Raw genomic sequence first — 21746 nt, 5'->3', positions numbered from 1 at the left:
TTCCGTAACTTAAGGAAAGTGTACCAGCCATCTATCTGTTTTCCCAGCTTCTTTCATTTTTCTTTTTATCTTTTTGATTCTCGACCTTGTATCTAACAGGGCTAATCTTTTCCTCCCAAATATTCTTGCCTCTATTCATTCTGTGCCCCTTCAACTATATTGTTCTCCTCAATTTTACCTTTCCAAATTCTAGATCAGACTGTTTAAATTTTTAGACACACCTGAAGATTATTATGTTAAATCTGCAGGTATTAGAATCATGAACAAGAAAAAAAATATATACCAGAAGGTATTAAAATCTTTAGTAACAGAATAAGCTTAAAGTCAATTTATTGAACGCTGTTTTGTAAAGCAGTGTTTATTTTCCAAAAAACTCAATCTAGAAGCAATTGATGGATAAAATCTATACATTTATAAATATAATTAGCCATACAAAGAAGTAAATTGGTAAGAGCCAAAATGAATACTATATCTTAAGTCCCATAAGAGTTCAGGAAAAAAAGTATTATTTAGGGTATAGTAGACTTCAAGGTAACAGTTATGTTTCTGTTTTTGTGTTCATAGGTACACAAACACATGTAAATTTTATACTTAGTTTTATTATGGATAATTTTTGCTATTTTGTTAGCATCTGGCCAGAACTTCATATACAAGAAGGTATTTCTGCTTTTATATGAATGCTGCCTAAAATAGATCTAGTAAATTCTAATTGAGAAAAATTCCTACTCCAACCTTGAAAAGAATTTTCCACTCTTTGAAACCATTTTTATTGTTGTATCTTTTTTCTTCCTTGAGAGGAACTAACAAAAGTGAGAATGAGCATTTTCTTACTTAAAAGTTGTCCTAAATTGCTGTAGTTAACTGGTTATACTTGGGGCAGATTTAAACTGAGAACCAGCTAAAACAAATTTTGATATATTTTGGACATTTGGTTTCCTTCTTATTCTCAATAAACTGAGAAATGGGTATTTGCTAGAATATTCCCAATAAAAGCCTTTGCTAGAGATTCCCAATATTGTTGCTATTTTAGTTTATTTTTAATTTTTTTAATGTTTGTTTATTTTTGAGAGAGAGAGAGAGAGAACGCACATGAGTGGGGAAGAGACAGAGAGCCAGACAGAGAATCTGAAGCAGGCCCCAGGTTCTGAGCTGTCAGCACAGAGCCTGACATGGGGCTCAAACTTACGAACTATGAGATCATGACCTGAGCCAAAGTCAGATGCTTAACTGACTGAGCTACCCAGGCACCCGTATGTATTTTTAAATTTATTTATTTATTTTGACAGAGACAGAGGCAGCTTGAGTAGGAGAGGGGCAGAGAGAGGGAGAAAGAGAGAATCCCAAGCAGGCTCCGTGCTGCCAGCTGCAGAGCCCCATGTGGGGCTCGAACCCACGAACCATGAGATCATGACCTGAGCCGAAACCAAGAGTCAGATGCTTAACCAACTGAATCACCCAGGCGCCCCAGTTTATATATTTATTTTGAGAGAGAGGGAGGGAGAGAATCTTAAGCAGGCTCCATGCTCAGCGTGGAGTCTGATAAGGGGCTCAGTCCCACGACCCTGGAACCATGACCTGAGCCAAATCAAAGGTCGGATTCTCAACCAACTGAGCCACCCAGGTGCCCCTAAAATAATTTTTTGTGTATGAAAGTATTTTTGTCCATTGTAAAGAAGTCAGAAAATACTGAAAAGTATGAAGAAAACCAACTACCCAGTGATAGCCACTTGGCATTTTCCTATATCTACTTCCCCTTATTTTCAAAGAATATATGTTATAAGAGGGGCGCCTGGGTGGCTTAGTCGGTTAAGCGTCCGACTTTCGCTTAGGTCATGATCTCACGGTTCGTGGGTTCGAGCCCCGCGTCGGGCTCTGTGCTGACTGCCAGCTCAGAGCCTAGAGCCTATTTCAGAGTCTGTATCTCCCTCTCTCTCTGACCCTCCCCTGCTCACGCTTTCTCTCTCTCCTAGAAATAAATAAAAATATTAAAAAAAAAAGAATATATGTTATAAGTATAATTGTGATCATAATTAATGTAGTTTTGTATCCTGCCTTATTTTTTACTTAGTGTTTATTATACATAGACATTTTCCCATGCCACTAAATTTTCTTTGGAGAATGGCTACAGAATATTCCTACATACAGGTGCACTGTAATCTAAAGATTTTTCAGTTTTCCATGAGTGGTTTTACATTCTGGAGTATTGTAAATCTGCCATGAACATGATTGTAATCAAGTCATTTGAATCTCATTTTTTTAAAGACTAGAGTAACAGAAGTAAAATTAGTGGATCAGAAATAAGAACTTTTTTAAAGCTCTTTGATAAATAAAGCCAAGCTCTTGTCCAGAGTATAGTGATTTTTAACAGCACCTCCCCTCCTTTCATTTTTACTTGCTAATTGAATTCAATAATTTTTTTCAAAATGTACTTGTAAACCCATTTTTGATGAAATTTCAGGATGAACTGCTTGCAGTAGAGTTGTAATGAGATGGGGTGTGTTTGACTTGTTAAGTAAAAAAAAAAAAACTGGTTGTAAAGTAGTACGTACAGGATTATATAGAGAAATACTGTCACGTAAACATTCTAATGCACCTTCAGGGAATCTCTACTTGGTAAGCATGAGTGATTTTTAAATTTTCTTTGTGCCCTTGTCTTTTCCAAAATTTCTGTGGTAAATGTGTTTTTCAAAGAAAGATAACAATTTGCTAAAATAGTAAAACTTCATAATTAAGCTACAGTACAAATGCTGCACTTCCTCAAGGATTTATAAGCCACCCCAAAGTATTTAACAGCTTCTCCTGCTTGATAATTTGGCATAGTATTTCTTTTTAACAGTAATACTTTGAAGTTTCTGTATTTAAGGAAATGGAGTATTTCTCTAGTATTAATAATAGGCACTGGCCCTCGTTTTTTCTGGGGGTGTACCTGTATTGAGAATGTTTCTGCTTCTGATTAATAGGAGTATTTCTTAAATGATAGCTTGAATGAGAGGTTGAGGGTTTGACTTGTTTAAAGAAGTATAAGGAATTTTATTGGAATTTATATTAGCCTCTCTGTATACCAAAATTGCTTAGGGGCTAAGTAATCCCAAAGTTAGGATGGTAAGTGTTCTTTTTGTTAAAACCAATAGAGGAGTGAGAACAGTTCCAAACGAGGTATCTAGAAACCAGCAGTTTTTAAAATGTACCTTATAGTGAATTTGTTTTGCCATGGCATTTATAGCTTAGGAGATAGCCTCATTAAAAGTCCGCTCAGTCCAGTGTACTGTGATATGTTAATCAAAACTACTAGCAATCATTGTTAGGTACTTTTTTAAAAAACAGCTTTTTCCTAAATTTAGATCATGAGCTAGTCAAACGATAGGAATTATCCAATAAAGTTAGTAGATAAATACATTAAAATATGTTTAAGAAGCTGTTCTTTTATTTGCCTGAATTCATAATGCAGGAGGGAAGTAGCATAGATTAAATTAAAATAGATGAGCATATTTTCACAATCAACATCACAAATTATTTTTAGAGCTTGAGATATTTAAAAATCTACTTTAATTCTTTTATCCTTCTCACACTTGAAATTGATTTTACCAAGTTCTCCAATAGTATGTGAGGGTTTTTTTTTCCCCAAAGATTCTCATTAAGTGGAGATGTGAAGGACAAATTTTTTCTGGTATGAGACATTTTCTGCAGTTACTCATTTCCAGGAAAATCTGGATTGTGGAAAGGTTATATACAGCTTACATTCCTGATTTGCAGCATTTCAATTTTTCTCTTGACCACAGTGAAACAATAGACATTAATAATATCCCATTAATTTTGTCAATGTTTAACATGGGGGACAACACCCCTAGTAGAATTTTATTCACATTATTTCTAGGCGAGAAAACAAGAAAAATAGCATTATTAGTTACACAACTTTCAATAACCAGTTTCTTTTCCTTGACAGAGATTGATATGCCTCTAACCTGACATCACGGCCTTAGGAAAAATCACACACTAATAATCATTATTTTATTCTTTTGCTGTAGATGTGTTCTCTGTGCCATTGTCCTGGAGCAACGATTGGTTGTGATGTGAAAACATGTCACAGGACATACCACTACCACTGTGCGTTGCATGATAAAGCTCAGATACGAGAGAAACCTTCACAAGGAATTTACATGTAATTACTTAACTTCTCTTGAAGTTTTGTTTTGTTTTTAGCAGTCATACTTTCTTTAGGCTTCTGTAAAAGTTTTCCCCATTTCAAAGCATTTCATCATCATTGTAAAGGGTGTGCTTGGTAAGAAATTTAGTGGTTAGAGAAGTGGCATAGGACTTTTAATAAGATTTTTGGAATACAGCTTGTGAATGGGATGACGTATACTGCTCATGTTCTTGATTTGAAAAACGAATTTCATTTAATTGATCATTTTTGGTTTCTTCATTTTTTACAGGGTTTATTGCCGAAAACACAAGAAAACTGCACATAACTCTGAAGGTATGTCATTCAGCCGCTTTTCGATATCAAGAAGAAATTTGAGTGAATTCTGCTATACTGATTTTTGCCATAAGTTGTATCTCAATATTGAATACATTTCAAAGAGTTAAGAAAAGTGTTAGGATAAACTAATATACAGAGTGGAAATGATCTGAAATTTTGAGAAAAATTTTACCCCTAAAGTTCTTGTAAGGAGTATGTTGAGAATGTATTCATCTTGAGGAGAAAAATGATGGTAGGGGTTTAGGATTTCTGTGGTCATAAAAGTGTTAGTAGATTGTAAAGGTAATAATTGGGATCCGTGCTACCATCAGATACAGAAAATATGAACTAGGGATACTACTACATTTTGTGATCACCAGGCTTCCTGTTATAATTTCATGTTGTAGAACTTTTTAAAAAATACAGACATGTTCATAAGAAGTAATTTTAAAATACATTAACTTTTAAAATTATAGTTTGTTTCTCCTTAAATTTAGATAAAACAAGGTCAGGGGTGCTTATGTATAGTCAGCCAAGTTGTACTTGGTCTTTAAAAGGTAAGGAAAAGTTCTTAAATTGAATTCTGACTTATTTCATACCTTTACAAACAGATAGTTTTGATGCTTTCGCTAGTAATATAAAAAGGCTTGGATTTAATCTGAGACTGTTCTGTCCTTCCATTTAGATTAGAGATCTTTAGTTTTTGTTAGCTTCTGAGAACGTGTTGCTTAGCAGTAGAATGGTTTCAGCCTGCTGAGTTAGGAAGTGGTTTCTTTTATAAAGACTTACCTAATTATCAGTGTCAGCATATTAAAGTTTGTGGCCCTTTTTTTGATATCTTAGATCTTGGCTATATCCTACACTTTGGGACTCCAGATTGGTTCCATTACTTTAGCATAGTGCTGGTTATATATGTAATCTTCAGCAAAAACTTGTCTTTAAGGTAAACAGATTCGATAACTATTAAGAATAGAATGTTGCAGAGGTGATAAAGTGCAACTGAAAAACCTCTATAATGTTTTCCTTGTTTTTTTTTCCTCATTTAGTTCTAGAATTCAGTTGAAAAACCTTTTGCTCAAAGATTAAGAGGAAGCTTTCCCAGCTTTCATTGATACAGATTTTAGCAGTGTGGGTTTTTTTTTTTTTAATTTCTTAATGTTTATTTTTGAGAGAGAGAGAGAGAGAGAGACAGTGCGAGCGGGGGAGGGACAGAGAGAGAGTGAGACACAGAATCTGAAGCAAGCTCCACGCCCTGAGCTGTCAGCGCAGAGCCTGATGTGGGGCTCGAACTCATGGACTGCGGGATCATGACTGAAGCCAAAGTTGGACACTTAACCAGCTGAGCCACCCATGCACTTCTGAATCTCTTTAAAATTGTAGTGACCATATATACATGGTAAACCAAGGGTTAAGAGCTGGGATCTGATGAAGGTGAATATTTGCACACCCTGGGGCAGAATACTTGAGGGTGGCAACAGTGATTAATGAAGCCAGCTCCCCTTTTATTTGGTAGATTTCTGAAGCTGATAGTACCATCTAGTGGTAGAGAAAAGTCAATGCAGACTGTAAAGTAAAATAATTTTGGCCACCTTTTTGCTTTGAGAAATTTATTGAGACAGATCCAAATTAATGGTTTTCAAGAGGACTGTTTTTTAATGTAACTGGCAAGATTCCTAAATTCCTAAATTATTCAAATTTGTGATATAATTGTTTTGAATTTTGTGTTCAGTGTATATTTTTGTAGCATGTTGGTGCCCCTTGTGTTATTGATATATAGGTAGTGTGTATATACTCATATTGTAGAATTTGAAACATAATTTTATAATTTGGAGGTATTTCAGAGTGTGTATTTATTGAATTATGGCTTTTATCACTTTTATCTTGCTTGAATTTATTTGATACTGAGTGCTTTGTTAGAAACCGAACTTCACTGTTCTAATGGGAAACATATGTTCTACTTTATGATTGTAATTTATGATCGGGGCTTATAGGGTTGTATTTAAGGGACTGTCTTTGAGAATTGTGCCGCAGTAGTTTGTACAGCAAAGAAGAACTGATTACCTGTGGCGGGGTCTTGATTATTTGCCATCTGTGGTCTCAGTAACCTAGTTTGCTAATACATAAAATGATAAATACTCCATAATTCAGTCTGTTCATGGTAGTTTGATCTAATACAAAATGTATTTTGAAATACTAAATTCGAGAATCTCTTTACTGTCTCCAGAGTTTTGCCTTTTCCAGGATGTCATATCGTTGGAATCACATAGTATGTACCCTTTTCAGTTTGGCTTCTTTCACTTAGTGGGCCTTTTTTTTTTTTTTTGGAGGGGGGGTGGGTTAGTTGTACATAAATGCGTATGAGAAAAAATTATTGTTAGGCAAGAGGGAATTGAAGCCCCAAGAAGGAGGGAGATTCTGTGTACAACCAGAATTGCCCTGGGGTGGGGAGACGCTTCCAGGGTAATAGGAGAGGAGGAGGAGGGTAGGTGGCTCCTATCTGGACTGTTTTCTCTGTGGGGGATGAAGCAGGGGAGGCAGGAGGGCTGGGGGCTGAAGGAGAGAGGAGAAAGCTTCTAGGAATGGTTGCGAAGATGGGAGAGGGTGTTTGCCTGGAGACCTGTAAGGGCTCCAGACCAGATAGAGGGCTCAGTTAAGGTTGCTAACCATTTATTTATATAGGGATGCCCTCAGGCTGTGTGACTTAGCAATTCAGGATCCTGTGTGCAGCACAGAGAGTGGCTAGTTAGAAATCTAAGTTAGGTAGGGAAGTGAAGGGGGGAGGTGGGGGATAAGAAACAGGAAGGAAGTAATAGATGGGAGGGTTGTGATTGAAGGTCAGTGAGAAAAAAAGTACTTGGGAAAGCACTCATTTTGTGGTCCCAAAGTATGTGTGATTTATAGTGATTTCAGAGGTTAGAACCATTCTTAGGTGATTATAAAGGTGTCTGGGTATGATTATAGGGGTTGGATAATTAATGGAGGACATCGCTGAAGGTCAGGGAACTTGCTTGGATTGCCCTCTGGGCTGTTGAAATCACCCAGGATGCAGCAGGGCCTGGAAAGAGGAAAGAGCAGTAAGCTGAGTGCTAAGGAGGATCTGATGCATGGGGTGGAATGATTGGGAGTTGGTAATTGTTAGCAACAAGGAGGGGAGGAAGGTAGCATAATCAGTGTACCAGCAAAATTGGCATCATCTGGGAGTTGGTTAGAAACGCCTCATCTCAAGCCCCACCCCTGACCTAGTAAATAAGAATCGCCACTTTAACTAGATCCCAGGTGACTTGTTTGCACATGAAAGTTTGAGAAGCAGTGGTTTTAGCTGGATGACGTGGACCTCAGGGGCAGGGCTTTTTACAAGGGGCTGTGGAACAAACAGTTCAACAAGGCTGTCTAGTAGGACTTATTGTGACAATGAAGTGTTCTGTATTTGTGCCGTCTGTTATGATAGCCACCAGCCGCAAATGGTCATTGAGTACTTAAAATGGTGTAGTGCCCTTCTAGTCTTTTTTTTTTTATGTTTATTTTTGAAACAGAGAGCGAGAGCGAGAGTGCTCGAGAGCAAGCACAAGTGGGGGAGGAGCAGAGAGAGAGGGAGACACAGAATCCAAAGCAGGTTCCAGGCTCTGAGGTGTCAGCCCAGAGCCTGACTCGGGGCTCAAACCCACAAACTGCGAGATCATCACCTGAGCCAAAGTCAGACATTTAACCCACTGAGCTACCCAGGTGCCCCTGCCCTTCTATTCTTAATAGGAATTTATACATTAAAAATGGGCAGGAAAAGCCTAGAATTAAATCCCGCAATTTACGTGCTCTCTCCTTTGGCCCATGTGTTTAGATAATACGTATATTCTTTACCTATTTTTTAAAGCAATATTTTTTGTTTTTGTTTTTTTAATATTTTTATTTATTTCTAGGAGAGAGAGAGAGAGAGACAGCGTGAGCAGGGGAGGGTCAGAGAGAGAGGGAGACACAAACTCTGAAACAGGGTCCAGGCTCTGAGCTGGCAGTCAGCACAGAGCCCGACGCGGGGCTCGAACCCACGAACCGCGAGACCATGACCTAAGCGAAAGTCAGACGCTTAACCGACTAAGCCACCCAGGCGCCCCTGAAGCAATATTTTTTTAAATGTCCAACATTAGTAATAGAAGATAGGTCTAGTTTGGAACTGATGCTAGTTTCCGTGTTGTAGAAGTACTTTTAACATGATAGGTTGTCATCAGTAACATTTGAGTATCTATGAAGAACTGTGATTATGTCTTGTGGTTCTTTTAAAATCATTTTCATTAAGAGGTAAGGCTTTTCTGTTTAATAAGGTATATGGAGCAAACTAATCTGCAATGAGACAGAAAACAGTATTTAGAGTAGATGCTGAGTGTTAGCGCTTCGCAGCAAGAATGTGTAGATTGTAAATCGTGATTACAAATGTAACCTCAGCTCAGTTTAGATTCTTGAAATTCTAAGTAGCCAAACTTGTGACTTATTTTTGTTAAGCTACCCAGTATAGAATGTTTTCCATGGGATGGGTGCTCAAGAAATGTTTGTAATGTCTTTTCCTTGGCTTGAAACAAAGCATGGTCTTGAATGTATCCCTTATTTTGGGGTGACCTTTCTGTGTCCGGTGGCTTCTCTTGCACCAGGTGTTCATAGAGCAAGATGAATTCATAGAATGGGATTTTGGTTTTGGGGAGGTGAGGAAGGACACAATTTAGTGACAGATTTGTGAGCAATTGATTAAAATACAGTGGTGACACATGGAAATACTTAGAGATAAAGGGGCATTGTGTTTGCATCTTCAACCCTTCAGAAGAAAGGTTGAATGAAAGAAGAAAATATGAATGGATGAAGAGAATAAATGATAAAGCAGATGTGGGAAGATGCTAACATTTGGGTGAAGGGTATGGAGGAATTGTTTCTGTACACCTTTATAAGTCTGAAATTACTTAAAAATAGCTTAGTGAGAAGTGCCACAATTACTTACAGTAACTGTAAGACAGTGTAAAGGAATCTTTTGTGCCTGACCTTGGAAGACCTACTCTTGATTTTCTTCAGGGACCTGGTGGATCCCCTAACAGACCTTCTGGAAACTTTGTATTAGAGATTACTTGTCAAGTCATGCAACTCAAAAATTGTGTCTCAAGAACTAAAGACACTGTAGTTCTATGAGAGGTGTGCTGCCAGCGTGTTGTCTTCCATGTACATCCTGCTTTGCTATTACCTGAGTAGTCTCGGTCCCTTTGTTTCTCTACAATGTGTTGCACCTCCAGTCTCCATTACTTTTATTAAGTGGAAGTATGGGGAGATTTTTATATGATATCAGTGTCTTTGAAAACCTTGTAAGTTTTGTAGCATTGAGTAGATTTGTGAAGTGCTGGAAAGGCAATTTTGCGTACTGGTTGGACATGGGCTCTGAAATCAGATCTATATTTGAATCTCAGCTCTGCCACTTACTAGTCACATGGTCTTGGGCAAGCTATTTCGTATCTCTTGGAGCCTTAGACACTGCATTTGTAAAATGGGAATTTTTAAAAAAAACCCTCATGGAATTATTATGAAATAATGACTAAACAAAATAACATGTATAAGGGTCTTAGCAATGTTCCTGGCACATAGTTCAGTGCTCAGTAAATACTGCACTCATGTGCTCTTCCTTGGAAGATAATCGAACCTAAATTGTATTTGTGATTTAACTTGGGGAATTTTAGTAACGTGTTCACATTGTGCACTTTGCTAGAAGTTTTTTCTTTGATTCAACAGATTTATTGGCTACCCATGTGCAAAGTGCTGTGCTAGGCACTGTTTACGCTCATATTTCATTTAGCACACTTTTCAAACTTCTTATAGGAAGTATCAAACATACACAAAAATATGTTTCAAAAACCCCATCACCTGGCTTACCAGTCATCTGCTCATGACCAGTCTTGTTTCATCCGCACCCCCCACTTACTTCCTCCACCTGGAGTATTTTGAATTAAATCCCAGACGTATTTCATTTTAGCACATTTAATTAAGAATTAATATTTTGGGGGCACCTGGGTGGCTCAGTCGGTTGAGCGTCCAACTTCGGCTCAGGTCACGGTCTCGCGGTTCATGGGTTTGAGCCCTGCTTCAGGCTCCCTGCTATCAGCCTGTCAACGCAGAGCCCACTTTGGACCCTCTGTCCCCCTCTCTCTGCCCCTCTCCTGCTTGTGCTCTCTCCAAAATAAATACATATTTTGAAAAAGAATATTTTTGAGGTATGTTGCATTGTTTATATATGCATATATATATATAAATATGCATAAAATAAACCATTTATCTGATACCTTTACCGGAAAAGAAAGCAGAGTCGCGTGTGACGCAGAGCAGGCAAAGCAAGTGCACGTCCCGTGTCCACCAGAGGAGGCGGGGCATGGCGCCTCCAGTCTTCCTGTCGTTGCAGCACCACAGGCGCACAGCAGAGGCGGTGCTGCTTACTATGACCTTAATGCTTGTCATTTCGCTTGGGCTTCAAAAATAATTCTAACACACATTTATTGAGTGCCTCCTGGGTGTGAGCACGTGGGGGAATTGCCAGTTCCCCAATACCCCATGACAGAGAGCTTACCGTCTACACAAGGTATGACAAGAGTAATGACTAACAAGTGAATAGAATTTTCTAGCTTACAAAGCATTTTTCACATTTTTTTTTAAATTTTTTTATTTCTAGGAGAGAGAGAGACAGTGTGAGCAGGGGAGGGTCAGAGAGAGAGGGAGTCACAGACTGAAACAGGCTCCAGGCTCTGAGCTGGCAGTCAGCACAGAGCCCGACGTGGGGCTCGAACCCACGAACCGCGAGATCATGACCTAAGCGAAAGTCAGACGCTTAACCGACTAAGCCACCCAGGCGCCCCAACATTTTTCACATTTAAGGCATCCTTTTCAGGAAAGTGTTCTCATTGGTTCCATTTGATACACCAGGAGGCTTTGCCTTGTGAGTGTTAACTAGCTTTACCAAGTTTTAAGACCTAGTAGGCGACAGTCTTCACACTTTCTGTCCAGGGGTCCTTTCTACTTCGTACTGTTACCTGATGTGAGTCTTTGGGGGAGGAAAGGAAATGGAGCTTAACCCAGGAAGGTAGAAGATGAGAAAAATCGTGATGAGGAAGAAGAGGATCGGGGAAGGACCAGATAGGCTTTCCAATACCAGGAGGGGGAGAGCGGGTGTACTGGTAAGGGGGTCACTCCTGTGCCTCATCGTGGCAGTCAGAATGGTGACAGAGAAGGGCCTGGCCTTTCCAAACTGACATAGACAACCAGGGGCAGTCCTCATAAGGGTTGGGGATGCTTGGTGGCACTTTGTCACCTCCCTCATCAGCCTGGATTTGTAGAAATTACAGCTGTGAGTACGAGGGTAAGGTTTTGTTTCCTTATTGCATTCATTTGTTTGAATAGGTGTGTGAACGTTGTACAGGAGTCGGCATACGCTGTTCGCAAGCCTTTCTTCCACCCTTATGTCAGTGTCCAGGTTCCTTTTTTGAAAGCAGCCGCTACTACCTAAGTTTCCTTCCAGAGCGTTTCTCTGCAGACATGAGCATACATAAAACTGTTTTTTTTTCTAACTTCCAGGAGCACCTGACATTGTATATTTCCATAACAGTGGGTATTGCCACTTTAAAATCATGTGGTTACTCACTGGCATAGGTTTGTCCCAGCTCTGCCACTTTCTAGCTTGGTGACCTTGGCTAAAGTTATTTAACCTTTCTGAACCTTTCCTTATCTGTAAAATGAGGGATGGTGATCCTGACAGATACAAGCTCTCACAGTGGTCGTGAGGCTCAAGTGAGCCCATGCATATAAAGTGCATGGCACATCTGGCACAGCCACAACTCCAAAAGTCAAATGTTAGCTCTGAGATTTGGAGTGTTTCCAATTTATAAATGAAGCAGAAAAGGGCAAGATGCAGAATAGTGTGCTTAGAATGCCATTTGTTTATGTATCCTTTTAAAAACCACATTTGCACGCGTGGAGGAAATAACAGCTGACATTTATTGAGAGGGTCTTCTGTGCCAGGCGCTGCTCTAAATTAAGTACTTTACACTAACTAATTCATTTAGTTTGTTCATGGACCCTGGGGGTTAGGTCTCAGGTAGAGGACACACAGGGACACACAGTCTGAGGCAGTTCCGAGGTTCAAAACCGGGCTCTCAGCCCTTGAGGTTGAGAAGAAACGCCCTTAAGGGTGGTTACTTGGGCGGGGGGCGGGGGTGGCGGTGGAGGGAGGAAGAAGAAAGGGAAGCAGGAGAGCTGGGCAGGCGCCAGCCAGGAGTGCCGAGCAGGCGGAACTAGAAGGTGGAAAGGAAGATGTGTACTTCTTTGATGCAGAGGTCTTTTATCATTATCATTGAAGGATAAAAAAAACCAAAACAAAACACCTTTCCTGTCAAAATGTTAAAACATCTTCGCAATTTTGAATTGGGGAAGAAAACCCTACTCTAACCATGTAACCATGAAGATTTTAAACAAAGGTACTGCGACTATGAGTATGTACCTCCTACTCATTTTTTCATGTGCATTTTCAATTATTTTTTTAGGGTAAATTCCACAAAGTACCATCACTGGGTCAAAGGGTTCAGTCTTTTTGAGGTTCCTGATACATGTTGCCATGTATCTTTCTGGAAAGGTTGTGCTACGTTGGGTGGATGAGTTTACCTCTCCTTTGGCCACATTGGATGTTAGAAGTTCTTTTAATTACAAAAGTAGTATATTATCCATTGCTTAAAAAATTAAAATAGTACAATAATGCTGTTACATTAAGCAGTTCAAAAAGGCCTCCCTTCACCCTGAAGTCACATTCTCTAGGAGTAACTAGTAATAACAGTTTGGCATATATTTTCCCAGAGCCTTGTTTACCTACATACAAACATCCATATAGTATATATGCACACTTATTAGACACAGTAGCATCATAGTATATTTACATACTGTTATGCTACTTCCTTTCTTTATTCTGTGATTTATCACAGACCTCCTTCCCTGTTGTTTACAGATTGACCTCATTCTCTTTATTTTCATCCATTGAAGCATTTTGTCTTTTTTCCCACTGACTTTTTTATGTTTATTTATTTGTTTTGAGAGAGAGAGCACAAGTGAGAATGGAGGGAGGTGTGGGGAGAGGGAGGGAAACGGAGAGAGAGGAAGAGGGAGAGAGAGAGAGAAAATGAATTCCAAGCAGGCTCCACACTGTCAGTGCAGAGCCCGACGCGAGGCTTGAACTCACAAACTGAGATCATGACTGAGCTGAAATCAGGAGTTGGATACTTAGCCATCCAGGTGTCCCATTTGACCTCTTTCATTTTAACTGTTACGTTGTATCCCGTAGAATAAATAGAACCATAGTTTAAGGATTTCTTTATCAAAAATCATTTACATCTATTTTTTTTTTCATGGAAAAAACTGCATTGATTTTCCTTGTACATATATGCTTATATACTGATACAAGTATTCTATAGGGTAAAGTTTTAAAAACTGGTTTGCTTTTCACATTGGGGAAAGTACTGTCTCATGTACCCAGTTTATGGCCCCATTGGCAGTGGATGAGGGTGCCCAGTTTCCTGCCTCTGTGCTGGACATTATCAGTTTTTAATTTTTGCAAATCCGATTATCTCATTAAATTTCCATTTCTCTCATCTCTGGTAAGATTGGGCTTCTGTTAATTTTTTTTTTTTTTAGTCATGTATCTTTTTTCTGTGAATTGCCAGTTATCCATTGTTTGGTTTTCTTTTGAGGTTTGTCCTTTTGAAATTGATTTGTAGTGAGTGATTTCTCTAATGAAAGTATTAATTCTCTGCCACTAAATGGGAATGATTTCCCAGTTTATCATTTGTCTTCTAACTTGGTTTATGGTGTGTGTGCCATGCAAGGGTTTCTAATTTTTAGGCAGAGCTCAGTCTTTTCCTTTATGACTTCCTAGGTATCTTGACCCAACATTATAAAAAATACTACCTCCGTTTTCTTCTATCATATTTATAGTTTGTTTTATGATTAGATTTTTATTTTTTCATATGGTATGAGGAAAGGAATCTCAGTTTTAAAAAAAATGGATAGCCAATTGTGCCAGCATGTCTTTTCCCCACTCATTTGAAATGCTACCATTATACTCTGAATTCCCATATGCTTATGGGTCTATTTTCAACCTTGCTTTCTCTTCTGCTGATAGAAGTCTCTTCCTTTGCCAGTATTTTAACTGCTGTCTCTTTACTGTATATTTTGATATCTTTTTAAAGAATTTTTCTTGTATCTCATAAATTTACTCTTCCAGAAAACCGTAGAATCAACCATTTTATCAGAGTTGCGTTATATTAGGTTAGTGAGAGCAGACATTTAAAAGTTGATCCTTTTCATCCAGAAGCACAGTGTAGCTCAGTATTTTTGTGAGGCTTCTTTCAGGTTTTCATTTCTAACACATTTTGTGTTCAGTTATTGTAGCTTTTTATAACTAAACTCTGCTATTTTGATAGGTGAAAATGATATATCACTTAATTTACACTTTGATTCTAGAAAAGTCATAAGTCATTTCTATAAGTATGTTAAACTACTTACATTCCGTGAATTATTTGGTCATATGCTTGGTCCATTTTTCAATTGGGGTCTCAATCTCTTATGAGCCTATATCTTAAGTATACTAATCCTTTTTCACAATTGCAGCAGAGTTTTTTAAATTTATTGTTTACTTTTAATTTTATAACTTTTTTTTTGCTATATAAGTATGAAAATTTAGTATAGTTAAAACTGTCAGCCTTTTATGATTTTTACTATTGCTGTTAAAGTCCCCTAAAATTTTACACCAAGTGGTTCCATATTTAGGACCAAAAAAAAAAAAAAAAAAGCCATGTGGAAAACTAGTCATGTTGGCCTGACAATGGAATCAGTTAAGTAATTTCTTTAAAGGTGTTTCATAATGTAGTCTTATAGTGTTAATGAGTATTTGTTTTCATTGTAAGTAACAGAATATTCTGTATATTATATGTATTGTATAACATGTATCAGTATGGACAGATTTGCTTATGATTTTTCATTTTAAAGAATTTTGAATTTGGGGCAAGTGCAAGTAATTCTAACAGCTTTACTGGAATTCTGTATCTTAAAAATTGTCAGTTTCAAGGTTTAAAGTAGGTGATGTGATATGAAATTTGCTATAATATTAAGATCAGAAGATACTTTTGACTTCTTGGCCTTCACAGGGACTTGCTCAACACGAATTTACCTTGTTGCCTATAAAACGTTGCCCTTTTCCCTTTTTTTCCTCCCTCAGATCCTACTGTAGTTACGTGAAACTTATGTGAAGTTGCACTGATATAAATTTTTATGAACCTTTTTTGCAAAAAAATCTAATGCCTTCAGTTCCTTGAGTTTATATATTCAAGTATACTAATTGAATTACCATTTTCTTGTCATAATGATTATGCTTTTATTTCTAAAACAGTAAGAAATTTTTATGTGTTTATTGGGGGAAAATAATTACATCTACAAATAGAAGTTGATATGCTTTATCATTGAGAAATTAGTCCCTACAATTGAAATTTTAATGTTAAAAGAAAAAAACAAGGCATTAGAACTGTGCCTAAAACTGTCTTTAGTCTGACCCTTAGAGAAGTGAACATTCGGTTTTTATACCTTTTTACACCAAATACTTTGTCTTATGTACAGTAGGCCCTCAATAAAGAAAACGTTTGTAGTGAAAAACGGAATGAAACACGCCCTTCCATTAATCATAGAAATTCTTTTCAAATTGCTAGAAAATGTAGTTCTAAAATTTCCACATAAATTTTATTTAATCAATTAAAGTATGCAACTCACTTGGAACATAGCTTTTTTTTTTTTGCCATTTATGTTAGAAATTCCTTGTGTACTTAAGATTTAAGTAATTGATCCGTTCATTTATAGATGACTTCCTTGTGGAATATGATCATTTGATTTTCATGGTAGTAGCTATCCTAGAAAAGTTCTGCCCAATAGAACCTTTCTGTGATGGTGGAAATGTTCTGTATCTGTGATGTCCGGTAGAGATGCAGCTCGCTACCTGCGGCTAATAAGCACTTGAAATGTGGTCATTATGAATAAGAAACTGAAGGTTTAATTGTATTTCATTATAAGCAACTAAACTGGTAAAAGCCACCTGTTTGATGCTCACGGCTGCTGTACTAGACAGCAAAGATCCACCTACTTTATTTTCGTGTAGTTTTCCAAGTCATAATAAGATCATTTTCTAGGTAAGTGTTCTAATTTCACCCACAAAATTTGGTAAAACTCTTTGAAACCTATGGTAAAAACAGTAATACAAGAGGTAAAATTGACTTACTAGAGTTTCAAAATTTTGACTGGGTTATTTGCACCGTCAAGATCACAAAACTCATTTTTATAGAATTATAAATTCAAAAGAAATCATTACTGTTACAAGGATTATAATAAAATTTTTTTAAGTCTTCTGGGTTTTTTAATTAATTAATTTATTTATTTTTTAAAATTTTTTAATGTTTTATTTATTTCTGAGAGAGAGAGAGAGACAGCATGAGCAGGGAAGGGTCAGAGAGAGAGGAAGACACAGAATCTGAAACAGGCTCCAGGCTCTGAGCTGTCAGCACAGAGCCCGATGCGGGGCTCGAACCCACGAACCGTGAGATCATGACCTGAGCCGAAGTCGGATGCTTAACCAACTGAGCCACCCAGGCGCCCCAGTTTATTTATTTTTTGAGAGAGAGAGAGAGAGAGCAAGCAGAGGAGGGGCAGAGAGAGGAGGAGACTGAGAATCCCAAGCAGGCTTTGCACTGTTAGTGTGAAGCCTGAGGTGGGGCTTGAACTCAGGAACCGTGAGATCATGATGTAGGCTAAAACCAAGAGTCGGACGCTTAACCGACTGAGCCACCCAGGTGTCCCTAAGACTGTTTTTTTGTATTTGATTTTGGTTGCATTTCTATGAAGCATTAAGGTTCCTATATTGAGCATTCCACACACCATGTCTCCTCATTTCTGGAGGGGATTTCATTCTAAAGAGAAATGTGTATTCTAAGGACCCATGAACTGATGCCCATTTTAAGATTGGTCCATGTAAAGCTTTTGTTCATTTTTAAGCAGCTGATTTAGAAGAAAGTTTTAATGAACATGAACTGGAGCCCTCATCACCTAAAAGTAAAAAGAAAAGTCGCAAAGGAAGGCCACGCAAAACCAATTTTAAAGGGCTCTCGGAAGATACCAGGTCTACATCCTCTCATGGAACAGATGAAATGGAAAGTAGTTCCTACGTAAGTAGGAAAATGTGAGATTTTTTACTTCTGTTGCACCATGAATATTTCATTTAAACTGTGTTTATAGGTAAAAGCTCATCATATGAAATGTTAACTAAGCTTGAGGGTACTGATAGCATATTTTGATGGATCTTTTTTTTTTTTTAAGTGTTTTTTTTTTCCTTTTACATTTGCAGAGAGATAGATCTCCACATAGAAGCAGCCCTAGTGACACCAGGCCTAAATGTGGATTTTGTCATGTAGGGGAGGAAGAAAATGAAGCCAGAGGAAAACTGCATATATTTAATGCCAAGAAGGCAGCTGCACATTATAAGTGCATGGTAAGCATGGTTCTTTTTATGTGCTTTTAAACCCAAGTTTTTTTGAAAGGCGTTTAGCTAGTAACCAAATATGGTACTTTTCTCTCCAGCGTCAGTGGTTTTGAATTATGAATAGTATATCCTGTAGTCCCAAATCTTCATTAACTTTAGGGTTTAAAAAATAGAGCCTTACCATCTTCTAGACAATTGATTGTTAACTATTTCATAACTGTACAAATTTCAGCTTTATAAAGCTGTCGTGAAAGAGGTGTTCAGCGTCCGCTACAACCTTGTAAATATCTGTGTTCTTGTCCTTCACACATTGTATTGCAGTTACTCATTTGTGAGCCTTTTTCCCTTAGTAGACTCTTAATTCTTTGAAGAGAAGAACTATCTCTTTGCATCCTTAGATCGAAGTCTGACATATAGTATATATAAACATTTTTGGGTTTGATTATATTGAATTATTCATCCCATTTATGATTAGCGTTTAAAAATTATATTTTTGGGATGCCTGGGTGGCTCAGTTGGTTAAGCGTCCGACTCTTGATTTCAGCTCAGGTCATGATCTTGAAGTTCGTGAGTTCAAGCCCCACATCAGGCTCTGCACTGACAGTGTGGAGCCTGCTTGGGATTCTCTCCCTCTCTCTCTCTGCTCTTCCCCTGCTTGCTTGCTCACTCTCCCTCTCTCTCTTTCTCAAAATAAAAAATTAAAAGAAACATTTTAAAAATAAGGTTATTTACACCAGAGGTTCTTGACTAGATATGTGTATCAGATTTACCTTGGGAGCTTTTTCCGAAATATGCAGCCCTGCACTATATCCCAGACATGTCTAGTTACAAAAATTCCCCAGGTATTTTTGATCTACACCTGTGGTTGAAATTTGCCAGTTTAAACTATTTTTTAAAACTTTGTGGAAACTAGAGGCACTGGGTGGCTCAGTTGGTTAAACATCCGACTCTTGATCTCAGCTCAGGTCTTGATCTCAGGGTTGTGAGCTCAAGCCCTCCGTTAGTCTTCATGCTGGGCCTGAAGCCTACCTAAAAAAACAAAACCAAAAACCTTTGTGGAAATGTAAAACAATTGAGATGACAGGGTAACATTGTTGAAATCTGCATTGTTGAATGAAATATTTAATCTTGGCTTCACACTGGCAGCATTAGTTTTATTTCATTGTCCTTATTTTGGGTTATATTTTAATCAGACATGAATGTATTAAAAATATTTGAGTCGGTACTTGATTGTTAAGGAAAAGTCTTCTTTCTCAGGATATTGAAGTAACATAACACATTTGCTATTACGTTGTTTAATTTCTTTCTCATGAGGATTCTGAATGTTAAATGTTCCTGCATTTTTCTTTTCTAGTTATTTTCTTCTGGCACAGTGCAGCTCACAACAACATCAAGAGCAGAATTTGGAGATTTTGATATTAAAACTGTACTTCAGGAGATTAAGCGAGGAAAAAGAATGGTCTGTGGTTTTATGTTTATGCTATGCAACGTTACTCTTCTGACTTTCTCCTTTAAACTTAGAACACATCTCAAATTTATCCAGTCATCAAAAAATTTAATATAAAGTAGTACATATGTTAAAGCAAGTATCTATTTGACTTATTTGTAATATAATAAAGGATGCTGATGTTACTGAAACTTATTCCTCTTTCTATGTACCTTCATTACTTCAGAGAATTATGCTGAGATTTATATTTCAAGGTATCTGAGGGTCTTTTAATAAAATAAATGAAGATGTGAATGTGACACACCTAATTAAGTTTAAAATGTTATATTATTTAAGTTTGCTTAAAGAACAACTCCATAACCCTACTAGAGCATTGGGAATTTGCCCATGTTGTTATTTTATTTTATTTTTTTTAATAAAAGGAAAAGATTTTTTTCAGAGCCTTCTGTTTAGTTAAAGTTCACATAAGCAAACAGTTATGTCTCTTAAAATGTTTATCATAGCTTTAAAGTTTTCTTGATAAAATGTGCCTAAGTCTCCTGTTTTTAAACATACTGAATCACTAATAAATAGCTTTAAGAAATATTGGCATCTTTATTGATCACTTACTCCTTTACAATTGATGAATATTGCAAAATGTCAATGGAATGCAAATCTTTTCTTTAAGACAGCAATTGTCTCTAGAGAGGACTTTAATTGAGAACATTGTTTAATTGTGAAAATTTTCAAACTGTCAAAATTAGACTAGTAACACACGTCTGTCCATCACCTTGACTCATCAGTTATCAAGAATTTGCGGCACTCGTTTCATCTATGCCTTTTATTCTTGTTGCTTGAAGTGTTTTAAAGCAGAGATGAGACTTCATATCATTTCACCTCTACATATTTCAGTATGTATCTCTTAAAAGTCGGACATTCTCTTACCTCACCACAGTGTCATTACACCTTCTAAATTAACAATGAGTCCTCGGTGTCATTTAATACCCAGTTCATATTTGTATTTCCCCAGTTGTCTCAAAACTATCTTTTTAACGTTGATTTGTGTGACTCAGAATCCAAAGGATGACCACACATTGCATTTGGTCGTTCTGTATCCTTTACGTAATATAGGGTGCTTCCCCGCCCGTGTCTCTGTGGTTTCTGTTTCTGTGTTGTTGCACGCCGTTGGCCTGTTGAAGAAAATGGGCTGACTGTCCTGTAGAATACCCATATGTCTTATTTGTCTGTTTGCTTAGTCGTGATGCCATTTAACTTTTCCCTCTATCCGCCAAATTGTCTTTTAAAGTGGAAGTTAGATGTAAAGGTTTGATTAGATTCGGTGTCAAGATTTTGGGGGGTAAGAATACTTCACAGGTGGGACTGTATCATCCTTATTTTATCACATCAGACTGGTCATAATGTCTGGTCCTTGCATTTGGGTGGCGAGTGTAACCCCTGCCCCTCTGTTGTGCATCCCCCTTCGGCCTTTCATCCAGTGGTTCCAGGCTTTGCTGAGCTTTATCTGTTAGAAATGACCCTTTGTGCAACTGTAGCTTGGAAGGCGGAAGATTGTTGATGTGAGCTATTCCATCTAAATCCAGTTCAGTCTATTCATACTTTGATTACTCTTTTAAAGCCGAAACTCAAAATCAGCACGTACAGTACTACAAACATATGTAAGGGGAACTTCTCTCCAACGTGTCACACCACGCGGTGTTGTTGTGTCATACAGCTATAAATAGGTGACCAGGATAACAGGTCTGTTCTCCCGGTCAACTTATTTACCTCTGCATGGTGGAATGTTAGTGTACACACTAACCTAGCCTTTTCCTGGGTGCGCGCCAAAGGAAATTAGGCCATCGAGATGCTCCCCGACCCCTCCAAAAATAAAAGGGCATCTGGAGTTCAGTAATTTGGGAACTATTTCCTACACCCTCCTTCTTGCAGAAAGGCTGTGAGAAGTTCTGCAATCAAGCAATCTGTTGCATTCCTCCAACTTACTTGACTATGAACCTCTTTTGTCAACAACCACCCTTTTAATCTCAGGACATTCTTGAGGCAAGGCAGATCTAGGCCAATTTGTGATGTCTTGAAAAGATTTCAGCCCCATTAGACTCCTTCTGCCCTTTTACCTACTTGGTAGCAATCCCTCCATGGGGAATTGCTTTCCTGTCTTCTCATTCTTTAGTCATAATAGCAAAGGACCTAGTCCCATGGAGGAGGAGAAGCCAGCCACTAAGATCTAGAATATCATTTTTTTGTGTGTTTGGCAGTATTCAGGAATATCTTGT

The 21746-nt window shown here is 37.8% G+C and overlaps 1 protein-coding gene across 5 annotated transcripts in view; it reads left to right on the top strand.

The window, feature by feature from the left end:
- PHF6 (PHD finger protein 6) overlaps window positions 1–21746 on the top strand; it is a 47576-nt gene that overhangs the window by 14466 nt on the left and 11364 nt on the right. For 3 of the 5 annotated variants that reach the window (XM_039239898.1, XM_039239896.1, XM_039239895.1), the window contains 5 exons: window positions 4026–4159; window positions 4434–4477; window positions 17546–17715; window positions 17895–18038; window positions 19384–19488. In XM_039239898.1, coding sequence (XP_039095829.1) covers window positions 4026–4159; window positions 4434–4477; window positions 17546–17715; window positions 17895–18038; window positions 19384–19488 — 597 coding nt within the window. Of the gene's footprint in view, window positions 1–4025; window positions 4160–4433; window positions 4478–17545; window positions 17716–17894; window positions 18039–19383; window positions 19694–21746 lie in introns of those variants that run through there. The other 2 variants (XM_039239897.1, XM_039239899.1) reach the window with 2 other exon arrangements.

Source organism: Hyaena hyaena, unplaced genomic scaffold (assembly GCF_003009895.1).
Source record: "Hyaena hyaena isolate Hyena2069 unplaced genomic scaffold, ASM300989v1 scaffold_162, whole genome shotgun sequence".
NCBI lineage: Eukaryota > Metazoa > Chordata > Mammalia > Carnivora > Hyaenidae > Hyaena > Hyaena hyaena.
Note: the sequence above shows the minus strand (reverse complement) of the source record. Positions and strands in the feature narration are given on the sequence as shown.